The sequence below is a fragment of the Chaetodon trifascialis genome, chromosome 11 (genome assembly GCF_039877785.1).
Source record: "Chaetodon trifascialis isolate fChaTrf1 chromosome 11, fChaTrf1.hap1, whole genome shotgun sequence".
Classification (NCBI taxonomy): Eukaryota; Metazoa; Chordata; class Actinopteri; order Chaetodontiformes; family Chaetodontidae; genus Chaetodon; species Chaetodon trifascialis.
Genome location: NC_092066.1, coordinates 2,493,538 through 2,509,760, shown reverse-complemented (window position 1 = coordinate 2,509,760; position 16,223 = coordinate 2,493,538). Strand labels below are relative to the sequence as shown.

At 44.0% G+C, this 16,223-nt stretch overlaps 3 protein-coding genes across 3 annotated transcripts; all 3 read right to left on the bottom strand.

The window, feature by feature from the left end:
• Window positions 1–1,075: 1,075 nt before the first annotated feature.
• LOC139339355 (acyl-coenzyme A thioesterase 1-like) lies at window positions 1,076–3,075 on the bottom strand. The gene is made up of 3 exons (XM_070974934.1): window positions 2,658–3,075; window positions 2,053–2,240; window positions 1,076–1,741 (listed from the first exon to the last, which is right to left on the bottom strand). The coding sequence occupies exons 1-3, from the start codon at window positions 3,073–3,075 to the stop codon at window positions 1,133–1,135; spliced, it is 1,215 nt and encodes a 404-aa protein (XP_070831035.1). The 3' UTR covers window positions 1,076–1,132.
• Window positions 3,076–8,418: 5,343 nt separating this feature from the next.
• On the bottom strand, window positions 8,419–10,635 carry LOC139338740 (acyl-coenzyme A thioesterase 1-like). The gene is made up of 3 exons (XM_070973992.1): window positions 10,169–10,635; window positions 9,364–9,566; window positions 8,419–9,045 (listed from the first exon to the last, which is right to left on the bottom strand). The coding sequence occupies exons 1-3, from the start codon at window positions 10,623–10,625 to the stop codon at window positions 8,419–8,421; spliced, it is 1,287 nt and encodes a 428-aa protein (XP_070830093.1). The 5' UTR covers window positions 10,626–10,635.
• Window positions 10,636–13,111: 2,476 nt separating this feature from the next.
• On the bottom strand, window positions 13,112–15,142 carry LOC139339267 (acyl-coenzyme A thioesterase 1-like). Its single transcript, XM_070974799.1, has 3 exons — window positions 14,686–15,142; window positions 14,109–14,296; window positions 13,112–13,806 (listed from the first exon to the last, which is right to left on the bottom strand). The coding sequence occupies exons 1-3, from the start codon at window positions 15,140–15,142 to the stop codon at window positions 13,198–13,200; spliced, it is 1,254 nt and encodes a 417-aa protein (XP_070830900.1). The 3' UTR covers window positions 13,112–13,197.
• Between the last annotated feature and the right edge of the window lie 1,081 nt (window positions 15,143–16,223).

Here is a 16,223-nt window from a genome sequence, read left to right as displayed (position 1 = left end):
GTGTGTGTGTGTGTGTGTGTGTGTGTGTGTGTGTGTGTGTGTGTGTGTGTGTGTGTGTGCCATCTTCAGGCGTGGAACTAATGCAACATAAATAAAGGAGAGGAGACATGAGTATGTGGTCTTCACCAGGCACAGAACATTTACGACCCAAAGCTAGGAGGAGGCTGTAATCTTCTTTTTTAGACACATATGGCATTCTTGAGGTATTCCAAGCTGGTTTTATGGATCTTCACAACACTTGATCTGTACTTGTAAACTTTTTAATCATCTTTTATTAGAAACAAAACTCATCATAAAAGTCATGTCTTTCCATTGGTATAATGATCACAAACTCTGGGTTTTGTTCTCTGAATTAGACATGTAAATATTCTGGCTCTACATGTGTTTTTCCATGCTGGTGATGAGCGACCTTCCTCTTCCTCACTGTCCCGACGTGCAGCGTCTTCATTTTCCCTGGAGTCCTGGTCGTTTGGAGTAACCTTTGATGTTTTGAGGTACCTTTGAGCCCTGATATTGGAACCATGTGGTACCTGTGATGTTCCCGGTGTCACGTATCTCTCTGACCTTTTACAACAACACGTCCCTTCAAGGTCACTCAGGTCAGGTCCTTGTCCCAAACTGAAGCACAGAGGAAACAGTTTAAGCCCCCAGACTCTGGAATGAGTTGCCTCTGCATGTTGGGCTGACCCCCACACTGCCTGTTTTTAAATCCTGTCTTAAAACACATCTTTATTCTCTGAATTTTAACTCGCTGTGACAGTGGCCTGTCTATATAATTGTCTTTTAAACTGGTCTTTATGCTTTTACAGTTTGCTTTTATTTTGAATTATTTGCTTTATTTTGATTGCAGAGTACTTTGGTCAACTGTTGTTTTTAAATGTGCTTTATAAATGAACATAGATTGGACTGGATTGGATAGTAATCTTTTAACGATATGATGAACTTTAAATCGCCCGTTGACAGCCGAGATAGGCTCCAGCCCCCCCATGACCCCGAAAGGGATAAGCGGCATAGAAAATGGATGGATGGATGAACTTTAAAACATTCACTCAATTGCAAACATTTAGCTTCATATATAATCATCTTAGGTTAATTAACATTGGTTGTCACTTTCCTGTCAGCCTGTTTGTATCTAGAACTCGGCTTCAGTCGCTGTAGCATCGCAGCTCAGGTGAGTTTTGAAGAACTCCTGGATCTTCTTCCACAGGTGGACTTCAGCTGCTGCATGAGCCTTGGGCTCACCTCCCCACATGACTGGAAAGCCGATGAGTCCATGTACAGATGAGGTGCAGTGCGGTCCGTACGGTGGCTCCAGTAGGTGTCCAGCTTTTGGGTAACACACGCTCTCAAACTTCTCCTTCCCATGATGCTTCAGTCTCTCCACCATCTCGTCCAAGTAACCTTTGCTGTCCCAGTTGAGGTCGTCCTCCGCAGCCACAAAGAGGAAACGTGCTTCGGCTTGTTCGATGGGGATCAGACTGCCCTTGCTCTCCTCTGCCAGGGGATTTTTAACACCATGCTTGATAATTCTAGCTCCTGACTCAGTGAGAATCACCTTGCTGGGGTCGAACAGTAAGGGTGAGATGATTTGCTGGTTCTTATAGAACAGAGGGAGGCCCAGATTGGCATTGCAGCCATTGATCCAGACTACGGCCTCAACACCCGGCACAAAAGCAGCAAGTGAGAGCGCGATATCTCCTCCCTTTGATCGTGATATTACACCAACTCCTTTACTGCCCACCTGTGGAAAAACAAGAATATTAGTGGTGATAAAATCTGTGGAAACACACAGAGGTTAGGAACTGGTCTATGAAGGTGACTCAGCAAACGGTGTAAAGACTGGATGAAATGTAAGATCTCATCAAGCATGCGGGCTCAAAAAAAAGACTTCCTTTGTTGTCACATCTAACATCCTGTGACCCCGGGTTCACAACTTGCATCTGCTGTGCTCACAAATCAGAACCAGAACATTTCTGGCTTCCTACCAAATGTGTCAAAATGAATGTCTGTAACTTTATGCTGCTGTGTTTCAAAGTTACTCAGAGGACTCACCTTAGGCTGTCGTTGTAAGAAATCCTTTGCTTCTTCAAAGCGGTCCAGATGCATCTCGTTGAAGGTGCCAGGCCTCTCAGTGGACACTGGCACAGTCAGAACCACAAAGCCCTTGTTGGCCAGCAGACAGGCTCTTTTTTCTGACATAAGGCTGCACACGTCCAACACAGCAGGAAACGGACCGTCTCCTGGAACATCGACATACGAGTGAATGTCAGCAGCCCATCATAGTGAAATCACAGAGCAACTCTGAGCAAGGACGGGACAGATGCTTTCACCTTATTGCTTGGTATGACGCATATGATTGGTTGTTCAATTTTGTCACAAGGATCAACTTTATGAATGTGACCCCTCAAGGGAGCTGTTACTGGATTGTTTGATTTGTTGGTAAATCAGCTGAATCCTTATTAAATCTGTGCCATCAAAATACAGATAAAGCTGCAAGCTACTTTGAGTCATCCATATTTATTTAGCCGATGTTATTCGTAACGTCTGTCCTTTTTCTGCTCTGCTGATGATCCTAATAAACACTGTCATACTTTCATTACAACATACTAAAGGCTTTAATTAAGCTCTGATGAGGCAGAACATGGAGAACCACCGACCTGGGGGAGTAAACAGGACTCCCTGAATGTTCCCCTCTTTGACGGGGAGCCGGCTGACGCCGTCTCCCATCAGAAGCCTCTCATTGGTCGCCTCTGCCAGCATCCTGCCCTCACCTTCGTCCTCGTGCACAGAGAACTTCACCACGTGGGGGTTCAGCGCCTTGTTTTTTTGACACCTTTTGTGCAGGGTCTCTGACCTCATCGACCACAGCAGACCCATGGGTTCCAGGTCGATCTCCCCGCTCCCATCTGCCCTGTAGGTGGCCGAGGAGCTGAACTCCACCCCCTTCTCGTCAGTCGATCTGGCTCTGATGGTGACCACCTGTCTGGGCCTCAGCCCGGCCACCTTCACCTGAACAGGCTCATCATACAAGCATCTGGCGCTCGGCTGCAGCCTCAGTCTGACTTGGGAGGACATGTCTTCTCAAACTGAGGATCTTTTGGCTGGAACAAAGTAAACAGCAGGACATAAAATCTACCTGCGTCAGTACTGACACTGTCATGCATCTGATATAGAGCTTCATGACTGTGTAAGAAAGCAACGAAATTAAAAGTCAAATGATTCATGGTTTTGTGCAGATACAGACTCAATCAGTTTTATTATCTGGGATGTAATAATATGTAAGTCTGTTAAAACACCTGTACGGATCACTCAGTACCCCTCCTGTCCAAAGTGGCATCAAAATCTGCATTAATAATCGGGCAGTTTATCTTTGTATGAACAAAGTCCATAAAGGTTACACATTAACTTTGTTTTCAAACATTCAAAACAGAACAAATGAGATACTTAAGTCTGATTACTGGTAAATATTAAAACCTTTCACATTTATAGACGACTGAGATATTTTAAAACGTGGTTGTACTTATTTATATGCACATGATCAAGCTCCGTCTTTTCTTTCTTTCTTTCTTTCTTTCTTTCTTTCTTTCTTTCTTTCTTTCTTTCTTTCTTTCTTTCTTTCTTTTTTGATACTGTGTGTCTTAGCATTTAATGGTGTCTGTAACTGAGTGTTGCTTGAATGTGTTTCAGGTCTAAAGGTATCAGTTACTGAGGAATGTAAGCACTACTAATTTTCAGAAAGTAATGGAAAGCACAAACAAGTTCAGCCAGACCAAAGACGACCAGTGATGGGAGGATACTGTGGTTCAAAGTCCACTCAAGGAGGAGGTAGGTTTTGTAACTGTGTGATTTTGGTTTCTGATTAACATTAATAGTCAAAAATTTCATGCACGCATTCAAATAGAACAATATGTTTGAAAACTGAAAACACTCCCTCGATGTTTAATCTGTGCCAACTGCAACTGTATGCCCTGTGAGTTAAAGATAAAGATAAAGACCTGCCTCACCAAATTCCATCCAAATTAAACTAAACTTCATGAGCAAGAAATAACAGAGCCTACAGTTTCACACTGCAGTTAAATATGATGAATCATGGGTCGTTCTGGTTAATTCGGCAATGAATGTCAATGAAATTTGAAAAAAATCTCAACTGGAAGGACAGTCTGGGCTAAAGGTCAGCAATGTGCAAAGGGGTAAAACTGGTCACGGAACTAATTTCCTAAGTTACATTTTATTGCAGCTTCTTAACACCATGGAGGTCATCGTATAACTTGGTTTTGTTAAAGTTCAACGTTGCGTTACTGTTAGAAGAAGTTTTACGGAGGCAGTAAAGCTGAACCACAGGACCCTAAAAGCCATGTAATACCTTTTTATTGATTTGATTATAACCAGAAGCTTTTTGTGAGTCTGGTCAATGTCCAACTGTACACTGGGTACTGAGCTTGATCAAACATATCAAAATTAAGAAACTAGATAAATGAATCAATAATCGAATGACTAACCTGTCATGTGAGCCTCGCACGGACCTGGTTTGAACGCTGATGAGAACATCAGCTGGTGTTATTGAATGAAGCTCTGTGCAGTTCAGCTGTTTGGCCTGCAGAGGGCGCTAATCAATCTGAGTCAGAGGGTTTTACACACCTGAGACATGAAGTGTCTCACATCAGTGGTGGAAAGTAACAAGTGCAGAACTTAAGCTCACTTTTGAAATACTTTAACTTGAGTATTTTCATTATGTGCTTCTTTACTAGGGATTATTGTACTTTTATGCCACATCTACTTTGAAGAGCTGCACGGTGGCGCAGCAGGTGGTGCGCGTGCCTCACAGCAAGAAGGTCGCAGGTTCGATTCCCGGGTCGGGCCTCTCTGTGTGAAGTTTGCATGTTCTTCCTGTGCATGCGTGGGTTCTCTCCGGGCCCTCCGGCTTCCTCCCACAGACCAAAAACATGCTCATTAGGTTGATTGGTGACTCTAAATTGCCCCTAGGTGTGAGTGTGAGTGGTGTGTGTACGTGCCCTGCGATCGGCTGGCGACCGGCCTGCCTCTCGCCCGTTGACAGCCGAGATAGGCTCCGGCCCCCCCGCGACCCCGAAAGGGATAAGCGGCATAGAAAATGGATGGATGGATCTACTTTGAAGATCAAACACGATGTACGATATGAACATGAACTTCCCAATCAAAATGTAAAGAAGATAAACTTTGCTCCACTTCAACGTGATGCATCAAAACGCAGCTTACATGTGTATGTAAGCTCAATATGAATCCAATAATATAATAATACAACACTCTGCAAGGGGCCACTATGCAAACGATTATGTATAATCACATTTTATTCTTCATTCTCCAGACTTAAATAAACATTTAAATGCATGGCTTTTACTCGTGTTAGAGTATTTTTAAGTTGTGCAACTGCTGCTTTTTCTTCAGCAAAGGATATGAATACTTCCTCCACCACTGCAAAAAGTGTTGGTGCAAAAGCTCGTGCGATTTGATTATTAAACATGCAGCGTGGAAGGAAGGAAGGAAGGAAGGAAGGAAGGAAGGAAGGAAGGAAGGAAGGAAGGAAGGAAGGAAGGAAGGAAGGACGTGGATAACAAATTATTTCCGACATTCGTTTGTTACCAAAACACGCAAAACGCAACGGAAAAGTTAAGTGTAAAAATGTGTAAAAATGTCATGTATTTATCTTAAATACAGCACACATTAAGCAGCATTTCTGTAGCCGGCTGGATCATTTTCAACTCAAATTTAGAGGCAGAGGACAAGACGACATGAAGACAGCAACAGCAGCAAAATATGCAATGAAATAGTCCTTGTCAAATAACGGCTGTATGATTGTCCTTTCAGACTCATGTTACTAAAACCAGACACCATGATTTGGCTCCTCTTACAGCAGAGAGGGGGCGCTGTCCTGGCACAGCAGCCACACCTGGCAGGTAAGAAGCCACAGAAAGAGCAAGATCACTTTTTAACCTTGAGCGTGGAGTAACATTAGCTCCACACTTCATATGCAGCGTGAGATCAGCTGGTTGTGCTGTGACAGGAAAGCCTCCTCTGCTGCTCGCTGTGTTGGTATGTTGCTGCTGTGTGTAAATGTACTTGATAGACGTGCCCTGTGGTACACTGACGGTTGTACTTATGTACTTTGGATTGTCTGCCAAATAAAAGATGTTGAGATGCCTAATCCTATTCCTTGTCTAACTGAGAGTGATTCACACAACATTTACTGATTAACTTAAATTACGGGGCAGGTTTCTCCGTCCAGAACACCTGTAGACTTAGGCCTCATTTTCATTCCTATTTTCATCATTTTTCTATCAGCTTGTCTTTCCTAAGATGTGTTGCTTTACATTGTTGATATAGCAAAAAGAAGTAGAATCATGTTTTGAGTTGAGTCTCCCTGTTATTTCAAATCGCCCACCCTTAACTTCAACCCAGGTGTTTTGCACACCATAGAGCCTATAGAACCGATGATGCAAAGTAATTTGAGAGGTTAGGGTTAGGGTAAAATTGCAAAATATGCAATGAAATAGTCCTTGTCAAATAACGGCTGCATGATTGTCCTTTCAGACTCATGTTACTAAAATCAGACATTAACACAGGCATGTGCATTCAGTGGGAGACTCATCCCACCAAAACTCAGGACTGAACGCCACAGGAAATCATTCCTGCCTGTGGCCATCAACCCGTACAACTCCTCCCTCTGAATGGACCTTGGACTTTTCACTTATGCTGTTACATATTTGACCAATTGAACTTTGCGCATCCTGTTGTATATAATGTTCATTTTTTCCTCAGTATGTATATTGTTTTATATTTTGTGGTATATTTTGTTTTAGATATATATTCTCAATATAAATATTGTTTTTATACTTGCTATTTATATATATATATATATATATAGTTCTCTCTCTTTTCTAAATTTCTTCTAATTGTATCCTTGTAAGGAGCACTGCAACAAAAACAATTTTCCCTCAGGGATAAAAAAGGATTTCTGATTCTGATTTGGCTCCTCTTACAGCAGAGAGGGGGCGCTGTCCTGGCACAGCAGCCACACCTGGCAGGTAAGAAGCCACAGAAAGAGCAAGATCACTTTTTGACCTTGAGCGTGGAGTAACATTAGCTCCACACTTCATATGCAGCGTGAGATCAGCTGGTTGTGCTGTGACAGGAAAGCCTCCTCTGCTGCTCGCTGTGTTGGTATGTTGTACTTGATAGACGTGTCCTGATTATTAAACGTGCAGCGTGCTGCATCACTATTGTTGGTTTATCTTGGAATCAATGAAGTGTGCAGGATTTGGAAGTTAAGGATAAAAAGTTTCATGTCATTGATTTATTTATGAGGACAACACACATGAATCAACATTTCCGCTGCCGGCTGGATACTTTTCAACTCAAATGAGGTGATGGCTAAAATTTACAAACAGATGATGAGACGCCATAGAGTCAGCAGCAGCAGCAAAGTCTTCAGTTAAACAGTCTTTGTTCAATAATGGCAGTATAGTTGTCTTCTTGCTATAACATGTGCAGCAGAACTGACCTCTAACTGACCTTCTTTCCCCCTTTTTGCATTCCTTCAGGAGAAATGGAGTCGCTAAACATCCCAACTTTTAAGAGCTTTTGACCATTTGAACTGTGTACAGGAGAGCGTTAATTCAGAGAGAGACGAGACGTCTGGCTGTAGAACACCTTCTCACATTCCTTCAGGGGAGACACAGGCACCTCTAAGGTGACCTTTCACCCAAGATGTTGCACATCGAGACCCTAATTCTTTCTTGATAGCCCCATGAGAGATAAGGACAATAAAACTGTCTGAATGGACAAGTGCTGGTCTCAGAGGAACCTACGAGATCAGATAATGCAGATAGGTTGTAAATCAGACATTCCTGAAGCAAACGGTTTGTATGTCTGTGTGCCTTCTTTCCCATCACACCAGGATGATGCAATCTATGTTTGATTCAACTGGATGTGCAGCAGGCAGCGAAGGCATGGTGGAGGACACGCCACCAGCGGCCGCAGCAGGGATTCGAACCGGGACCTTCTAGCCGTGAGGCGACAGTGTTACCACTAGTGTTACCACTTGTGCCACCGTGCCACCATTGTTACTATATGTAGTAACAATAACAGTGATAATCATTTCAGCAAATATAGTCTGCCTGTCTTTATTTCTTTGTCCTATTAAGTTATTTATACCATTAGTCATAATGTGAGGAGGAGTATCTGAAAGTGTTTTCATATGTGTTTTATTATACAAGGATGTTGTCATTATTCATCCAAGGTGTGTCGGTGACCTCCAACACTTTGTGCTTGACAAAGACATGATTTGTAATTGCAAAAAATTAAGAAATCTCCTGAAATAATTTTACAAAATTGCAGTCCTAACAAACACATCCAGAAGCTCCCGCCTTCCTTCAGTGTTGACTATGACTGCACTCGTATCGATAACTCGGCTTCAGTCGCTGTAGCATCGCAGCTCAGCTGAGTTCTGAAGAACTCCTGGATCTTCTTCCACATGTGGACTTCAGCTGCTGCGTGCGATCTGGGCTCACCCCCCCACAGGACTGGTTTACCCACAAGCCCATGAATACTGGAGGGGCAGTAGGGTCCATAAGGTGGCTCCAGGTAATGCCCGGCTGCAGGGTAGCACACACTCTCAAAGTTCTCCTTCCCATGACGCTTCAGTCTCTCCACCATCTCGTCCATGTAGCCTTTGCTGTCCCAGTTGAGGTCGTCCTCTGAAGCCACAAAGAGGAAACGTCCTTCGGCTTGTTCAATGGGGACCAGGCTGCCCTTGTTCTCCTCTGCCAGCGGATTATGCAGTGCATACTTGCCCATCATGGCCCCTGACTCAGTTGGAATCAACTTAGTGAGGTCAAACATTAACGCAGGCAGGAGCTGGCTCCTCTTATAGTAGAGGGGGAGCGCTGTGTTGGCACTGCAGCCATTGATCCACACAGTGGCCTCAACACCTGGCAGGTAAGAAGCCACTGAAAGAGCAAGATCTCCACTTTTTGACAGTGATATCACGCCAACTCCTTTATTTCCCACCTGAAAAAAAAGTCTCCCAGGTTAATATCACAATGAAATCCTTCATGTTTTCTGATGAACGCTGGTGTGGAGGGATCGCTTTCCTATAAAAGCTGTCTGATGCACATGAAATGTTTTTGAAGTGGATTTTACCAAATGTCCTTTATGTGGCTGAACACACAGAGAAGAGTGGCATCTATTTCCACACAGTCTAACTTAATGAACAGAAATCCCATTAAAACTCAGCTCTGACCCCAAACTACACTGACCATTCACGTAAACTTTCCAATGTTAAAAGCAATGAATCATGAAGACTTAGATGTGACACTATAAACTCACCTGATCTTGTTTTTTCAAAAACTTTATCGATTCCTCAAAATAATCCAGATGGACCTCTTGGATGTTCTTCGGCATGTCGTCGTGGCCGTACAGAGCTACAGTCAGAACCACAAAGCCTCGACTGGCCAGCAGAGACGCCCTCTTCTCCGACACACCTCCACCCAGAGTGTACAGATCCAACACGGCAGGGAAAGGTCCCGTTCCTGGATCGAAAGGTTCATTATAAATGACAACGTATTTCAGAAATCTTACAAACGACTGACACACACACAGCACAGAAATTCAATCCTGAGACGCCTCGTTCAGATTCATTAATTCCAACTGGACCTGAGGCTCTAATGTGGGCCTTTTTACGTGAAGCACTTGTGATTTCTTTGTTGCAAAGCATGTTGAGCTGCAAGCCTCGTATAAAAATAAAGTTTATTATCATCATCACCACGACGAACACGTGTGAACACAGGTCCCTACCCTGAGCATGCTCAGTGAAGTCCGCCTGATGCAAAGTGACCCTCTGCTGATTAAAGATGCAGAGTTTTGTCAGAGTGAACTACAGGCCGAATGGTTGCTTTAATGAAAGAATATGGGAAATATGTCTGCCACTGGGAGAATGCATTTTCTGTGTTTTTAATAGTTTTTGGATGAGTGATTTTCTGTGGAATGAGATACATCACGCTGTGGATGAACAGATGAATTAGTTGTTCCTCTTCAGAGGGCTGGTGGCTGCTGACCATAAAATAATGTCAGCGTCTTCCTCTGAATTCACTGATTAAATGATTTCAAGCCTGAGAAAGACAAAACCACCGACCTGGAGGAGTAAACAGGACTCCCCGAATGTTCCCCTCTTTGACGGGGAGCCGGCTGACTCCGTCTCCCATCAGAAGCCTCTCATTGGTCGCCTCTGCCAGCATCCTGCCCTCACCTTCGTCCTCGTGCACAGAAAACTTCACCACGTGGGGGTTCAGCGCCTTGTTTTTTTGACACCTTTTGTGCAGGGTCTCTGACCTCATCGACCACAGCAGACCCATGGGTTCAACCCCAACATAGCTCCCACCGAGTGAGGGGTCTGTGTCCAGGTCGATCTCCCCGCTCCCATCAGCCCTGTAGGTGGCCGAGGAGCTGAACTCCACCCCCTTCTCGTCAGTCGATCTGGCTCTGATGGTGACCACCTGTCTGGGCCTCAGCCCGGCCACCTTCACCTGAACAGGCTCATCATACAAGCATCTGGCGCTCGGCTGCAGCCTCAGTCTGACTTGGGAGGACATGTCTTCTCAAACTGAGGATCCTTTGACTGGAACAAAGCAAACGGGACAGTCACCTTTTTCAGCCAGTGTCTATCAGCTGACTGTCGAGCATTTGACACAGAGCCATATTATTTGAGACATTTTCTTTTTTCTGTGCTGTAACTGTGAGAGAAAACACAGAAATTAAAGGTCCAATGATGCAATGAACTGAAGTTAAACACAACAAAACTACAAACACAAAGTGATTCATAGTTTTGCGCAGACAGAGACTCCAGCAGTTTCATTATCATTATATAATAATATATATGTAAGTGGGTCTGTTAAAACACCTGTACAGGTAACTCAGAGCCCCTGCTCTCTTAGGTGGCATCGAAATCTGCAGTAAAGACAGCAGCTTGTTTTTTCATGAAGGAACTCATTAAATGTTACACATTAACTTTGGGTACATGGACAGTTTGATCTGCAGTGCTCTGTGCTCAAGTCTCACGGCCAGGGACATTTTGTTCAAACATTCAAACAGATCAAATGAGACACTTAAGTCTGAAAAATATAATCACGGCAATAACGGCATATTAAATGCTGAAACTGAGCCTCCTGCTGCTGCTGTGTGTCGCGTCCGTGATGACCTACGCACCAAATTCCATTCAAAATTTGGCCATTTTAACGTGCTTCAACTCTCCGCTGGTAAAGTTTGTTAAAGCGTTTTAATGTCGTGGAGGTCACAGTTTATTGCCGTAGCTGTGAAGCCACAGAATGTGCCCGTGTTGAAAAGAAGTTTTACAGACGAAGAGAGTCTGAAACCGCCTGATCACAAGACAGTCAGAAAGTGCGTCTTAACTTTGATCACAACCAGATCACAATCCTGACTGTGATGAATGTCGAACTGTACACTTGGTACTGAGATTTCTTAGACAAATTGTGTTACTAACCTTGTATTGTGAGCGTCGTACAGTCCCGGTCCAACGTCTGCTGAACACATCAGTCTGTAATTGAATGATTCTCTGTGCAGTTCAGCATTCTGGCCTGCAGAGGGCGTGAAGGAAGGAAGGACGTGAATAACAAATTATTTCCGACATTTGTTTGTTGCCAAAACATGTATTTTTAAAAACAGCACACATTAAGCAGCATTTCTGTAGCCAGCTGGATCATTTTCAACTCAAATTTACAGGCAGAGGACAAGAAGCCATGAAGACAGCAACAGCAGCAAAATATGCAATGAAATAGTCTTTGTCAAATAACGGCTGTATGATTGTCCTTTCAGACTCATGTTACTAAAACCAGACACCATGATTTGGCTCCTCTTATAGCAGAGAGGGGGCGCTGTTCTGGCACAGCAGCCACACCTGGCAGGTAAGAAGCCACAGAAAGAGCAAGATCACTTTTTGACCTTGAGCGTGGAGTAACATTAGCTCCACACTTCATATGCAGCGTGAGATCAGCTGGTTGTGCTGTGACAGGAAAGCCTCCTCTGCTGCTCGCTGTGTTGGTATGTTGCTGCTGTGTGTAAATGTACTTGATAGACGTGCCCTGTGGTACACTGACGGTTGTACTTATGTACTTTGGATTGTCTGCCAAATAAAAGATGTTGAGATGCCTAATCCTACTCCTTGTCTAACTGAGAGTGATTCACACAACATTTACTGATTAACTTAAATTACGGGGCAGGTTTCTCCGTCCAGAACACCTGTAGACTTAGGCCTCATTTTCATTCCTATTTTCATCATTTTTCTATCAGCTTGTCTTTCCTAAGATGTGTTGCTTTACATTGTTGATATAGCAAAAAGAAGCAGAATCATGTTTTGAGTTGAGTCTCCCTGTTATTTCAAATCGCCCACCCTTAACTTCAACCCAGGTGTTTTGCACACCATAGAGCCTATAGAACCGATGATGCAAAGTAATTTGAGAGGTTGCATGCAACTATTCCTTGATTGAGTCCAGGGCTACTGTCATGTGGAGTACCCATAACTAAATCATTTAATTTTCCTGGCGCTGGCACGTCTCCTGAGGAACTCGGTGTCCTGTCACACTGCTCTAGAGGTAACCGGTAGCATTACTCTCAAAACGTCAAGGATAAACCATCCCAGCTCTTACCTCCACTACAGGTAGCAAAACTCTTCCTGCAGGAGCCAGCAGTCCATTAGAGGGGGCACATAGTCCTGTCTTGTTACCCATGAAAAAGGTGAGACACATCAAGGAGCAACACTGACCCACAGTGTCAGAGCCCTCGGCAGCGTTGGTTATATTATCAGGTCTGCAATCGAATACCTCAAAGGGTACAGCCTGTACAACCAATACATGCTTGTTGTAATAAGACACTACACATGACATGTTTGCCATTGCTGAAGCTGTTGCATTCATCCACCCTTTTAAAGCCAACGTGCTGCCCCGGCTCTTTCATTTTTTGTGGTTAGATCTTTCAAATGATGTCACCCATACTGCTAACAGTGGCACAAGTAGCATTGCTCGTCCAGTCGCCACCCTTCTTCTGTACTTAGCTCTCTTCTCCTTGGGCTCCGTTTTCTTCAGTCTCTGTGAGTCTCCCATGCTCAGGAGGTGCAAAACTGTTGTCACTTTCCTGTCAGCCTGTTTGTATCTAGAACTTGGCTTCAGTCGCTGTAGCATCGCAGCTCAGGTGAGTTTTGAAGAACTCCTGGATCTTCTTCCACAGGTGGACTTCAGCTGCTGCATGAGCCTTGGGCTCACCTCCCCACATGACTGGAAAGCCGATGAGTCCATGTACAGATGAGGTGCAGTGCGGTCCGTACGGTGGCTCGAGTAGGTGTCCAGCTTTTGGGTAACACACACTCTCAAACTTCTCCTTCCCATGATGCTTCAGTCTCTCCACCATCTCGTCCAAGTAACCTTTGCTGTCCCAGTTGAGGTCGTCCTCCGCAGCCACAAAGAGGAAACGTGCTTCGGCTTGTTCGATGGGGATCAGACTGCCCTTGCTCTCCTCTGCCAGGGGATTTTTAACACCATGCTTGATAATTCTAGCTCCTGACTCAGTGAGAATCACCTTGCTGGGGTCGAACAGTAAGGGTGAGAGGATTTGCTGGTTCTTATAGAACAGAGGGAGGCCCAGATTGGCATTGCAGCCATTGATCCAGACTACGGCCTCAACACCCGGCACAAAAGCAGCAAGTGAGAGCGCGATATCTCCTCCCTTTGATCGTGATATTACACCAACTCCTTTACTGCCCACCTGTGGAAAAACAAGAATATTAGTGGTGATAAAATCTGTGGAAACACACAGAGGTTAGGAACTGGTCTATGAAGGTGACTCAGCAAACGGTGTGCTTGATGTAAGATCTCATCAAGCATGCGAGCTCAAAAAAAAGACTTCCTTTGTTGTCACATCTAACATCCTGTGACCCCGGGTTCACAACTTGCATCTGCTGTGCTCACAAATCAGAACCAGAACATTTCTGGCTTCCTACCAAATGTGTCAAAATGAATGTCTGTAACTTTATGCTGCTGTGTTTCAAAGTTACTCAGAGGACTCACCTTAGGCTGTCGTTGTAAGAAATCCTTTGCTTCTTCAAAGCGGTCCAGATGCATCTCGTTGAAGGTGCCAGGCCTCTCAGTGGACACTGGCACAGTCAGAACCACAAAGCCCTTGTTGGCCAGCAGACAGGCTCTTTTTTCTGACATAAGGCTGCACACGTCCAACACAGCAGGAAACGGACCGTCTCCTGGAACATCGACATACGAGTGAATGTCAGCAGCCCATCATAGTGAAATCACAGAGCAACTCTGAGCAAGGACGGGACAGATGCTTTCACCTTATTGCTTGGTATGACGCATATGATTGGTTGCTCAATTTTGTCACAAGGATCAACTTTATGAATGTGACCCCTCAAGGGAGCTGTTACTGGATTGTTTGATTTGTTGGTAAATCAGCTGAATCCTTATTGAATCCTTATACTTTGAGTCATCCATATTTATTTAGCCGATGTTATTCGTAACGTCTGTCCTTTTTCTGCTCTGCTGATGATCCTAATAAACACTGTCATACTTTCATTACAACATACTAAAGGCTTTAATTAAGCTCTGATGAGGCAGAACATGGAGAACCACCGACCTGGGGGAGTAAACAGGACTCCCTGAATGTTCCCCTCTTTGACGGGGAGCCGGCTGACGCCGTCTCCCATCAGAAGCCTCTCATTGGTCGCCTCTGCCAGCAACCTGCCCTCACCTTCGTCCTCGTGCACAGAGAACTTCACCACGTGGGGGTTCAGCGCCTTGTTTTTTTGACACCTTTTGTGCAGGGTCTCTGACCTCATCGACCACAGCAGACCCATGGGTTCAACCCCAACATAGCTCCCACCGAGTGAGGGGTCTCTGTCCAGGTCGATCTCCCCGCTCCCATCTGCCCTGTAGGTGGCCGAGGAGCTGAACTCCACCCCCTTCTCGTCAGTCGATCTGGCTCTGATGGTGACCACCTGTCTGGGCCTCAGCCCGGCCACCTTCACCTGAACAGGCTCATCATACAAGCATCTGGCGCTCGGCTGCAGCCTCAGTCTGACTTGGGAGGACATGTCTTCTCAAACTGAGGATCTTTTGGCTGGAACAAAGTAAACAGCAGGACATAAAATCTACCTGCGTCAGTACTGACACTGTCATGCATCTGATATAGAGCTTCATGACTGTGTAAGAAAGCAACGAAATTAAAAGTCAAATGATTCATGGTTTTGTGCAGATACAGACTCAATCAGTTTTATTATCTGGGATGTAATAATATGTAAGTCTGTTAAAACACCTGTACGGATCACTCAGTACCCCTCCTGTCCAAAGTGGCATCAAAATCTGCATTAATAATCGGGCAGTTTATCTTTGTATGAACAAAGTCCATAAAGGTTACACATTAACTTTGTTTTCAAACATTCAAAACAGAACAAATGAGATACTTAAGTCTGATTACTGGTAAATATTAAAACCTTTCACATTTATAGACGACTGAGATATTTTAAAACGTGGTTGTACTTATTTATATGCACATGATCAAGCTCCGTCTTTTCTTTCTTTCTTTCTTTCTTTCTTTCTTTCTTTCTTTCTTTCTTTCTTTCTTTCTTTTTTGATACTGTGTGTCTTAGCATTTAATGGTGTCTGTAACTGAGTGTTGCTTGAATGTGTTTCAGGTCTAAAGGTATCAGTTACTGAGGAATGTAAGCACTACTAATTTTCAGAAAGTAATGGAAAGCACAAACAAGTTCAGCCAGACCAAAGACGACCAGTGATGGGAGGATACTGTGGTTCAAAGTCCACTCAAGGAGGAGGTAGTTTTTGTAACTGTGTGATTTTGGTTTCTGATTAACATTAATAGTCAAAAATTTCATGCACGCATTCAAATAGAACAATATGTTTGAAAACTGAAAACACTCCCTCGATGTTTAATCTGTGCCAACTGCAACTGTATGCCCTGTGGGTTAAAGATAAAGATAAAGACCTGCCTCACCAAATTCCATCCAAATTAAACTAAACTTCATGAGCAAGAAATAACAGAGCCTACAGTTTCACACTGCAGTTAAATATGATGAATCATGGGTCGTTCTGGTTAATTCGGCAATGAATGTCAATGAAATTTGAAAAAAATCTCAACTGGAAGGACAGTCTGGGCTA

Bases quoted from the DNA above. Each gene is read 5' to 3' on its own strand.
- LOC139339355 (XM_070974934.1), bottom strand. From the start codon at position 3,075: ATGTCCTCCCAAGTCAGACTGAGGCTGCAGCCGAGCGCCAGATGCTTG. The intron at 2,241-2,657 runs GTCGGTGGTTCT...TCGATGTTCCAG, and splicing joins AGTCCTGTTTACTCCCCCAG to GAGACGGTCCGTTTCCTGCT. The intron at 1,742-2,052 runs GTGAGTCCTCTG...GTTTTTCCACAG, and splicing joins TCTTACAACGACAGCCTAAG to GTGGGCAGTAAAGGAGTTGG.
- LOC139339267 (XM_070974799.1), bottom strand. From the start codon at position 15,142: ATGTCCTCCCAAGTCAGACTGAGGCTGCAGCCGAGCGCCAGATGCTTG. The intron at 14,297-14,685 runs GTCGGTGGTTCT...TCGATGTTCCAG, and splicing joins AGTCCTGTTTACTCCCCCAG to GAGACGGTCCGTTTCCTGCT. The intron at 13,807-14,108 runs GTGAGTCCTCTG...GTTTTTCCACAG, and splicing joins TCTTACAACGACAGCCTAAG to GTGGGCAGTAAAGGAGTTGG.
- LOC139338740 (XM_070973992.1), bottom strand. From the start codon at position 10,625: ATGTCCTCCCAAGTCAGACTGAGGCTGCAGCCGAGCGCCAGATGCTTG. The intron at 9,567-10,168 runs GTCGGTGGTTTT...CTTTCGATCCAG, and splicing joins AGTCCTGTTTACTCCTCCAG to GAACGGGACCTTTCCCTGCC. The intron at 9,046-9,363 runs GTGAGTTTATAG...CTTTTTTTTCAG, and splicing joins TTTTGAAAAAACAAGATCAG to GTGGGAAATAAAGGAGTTGG.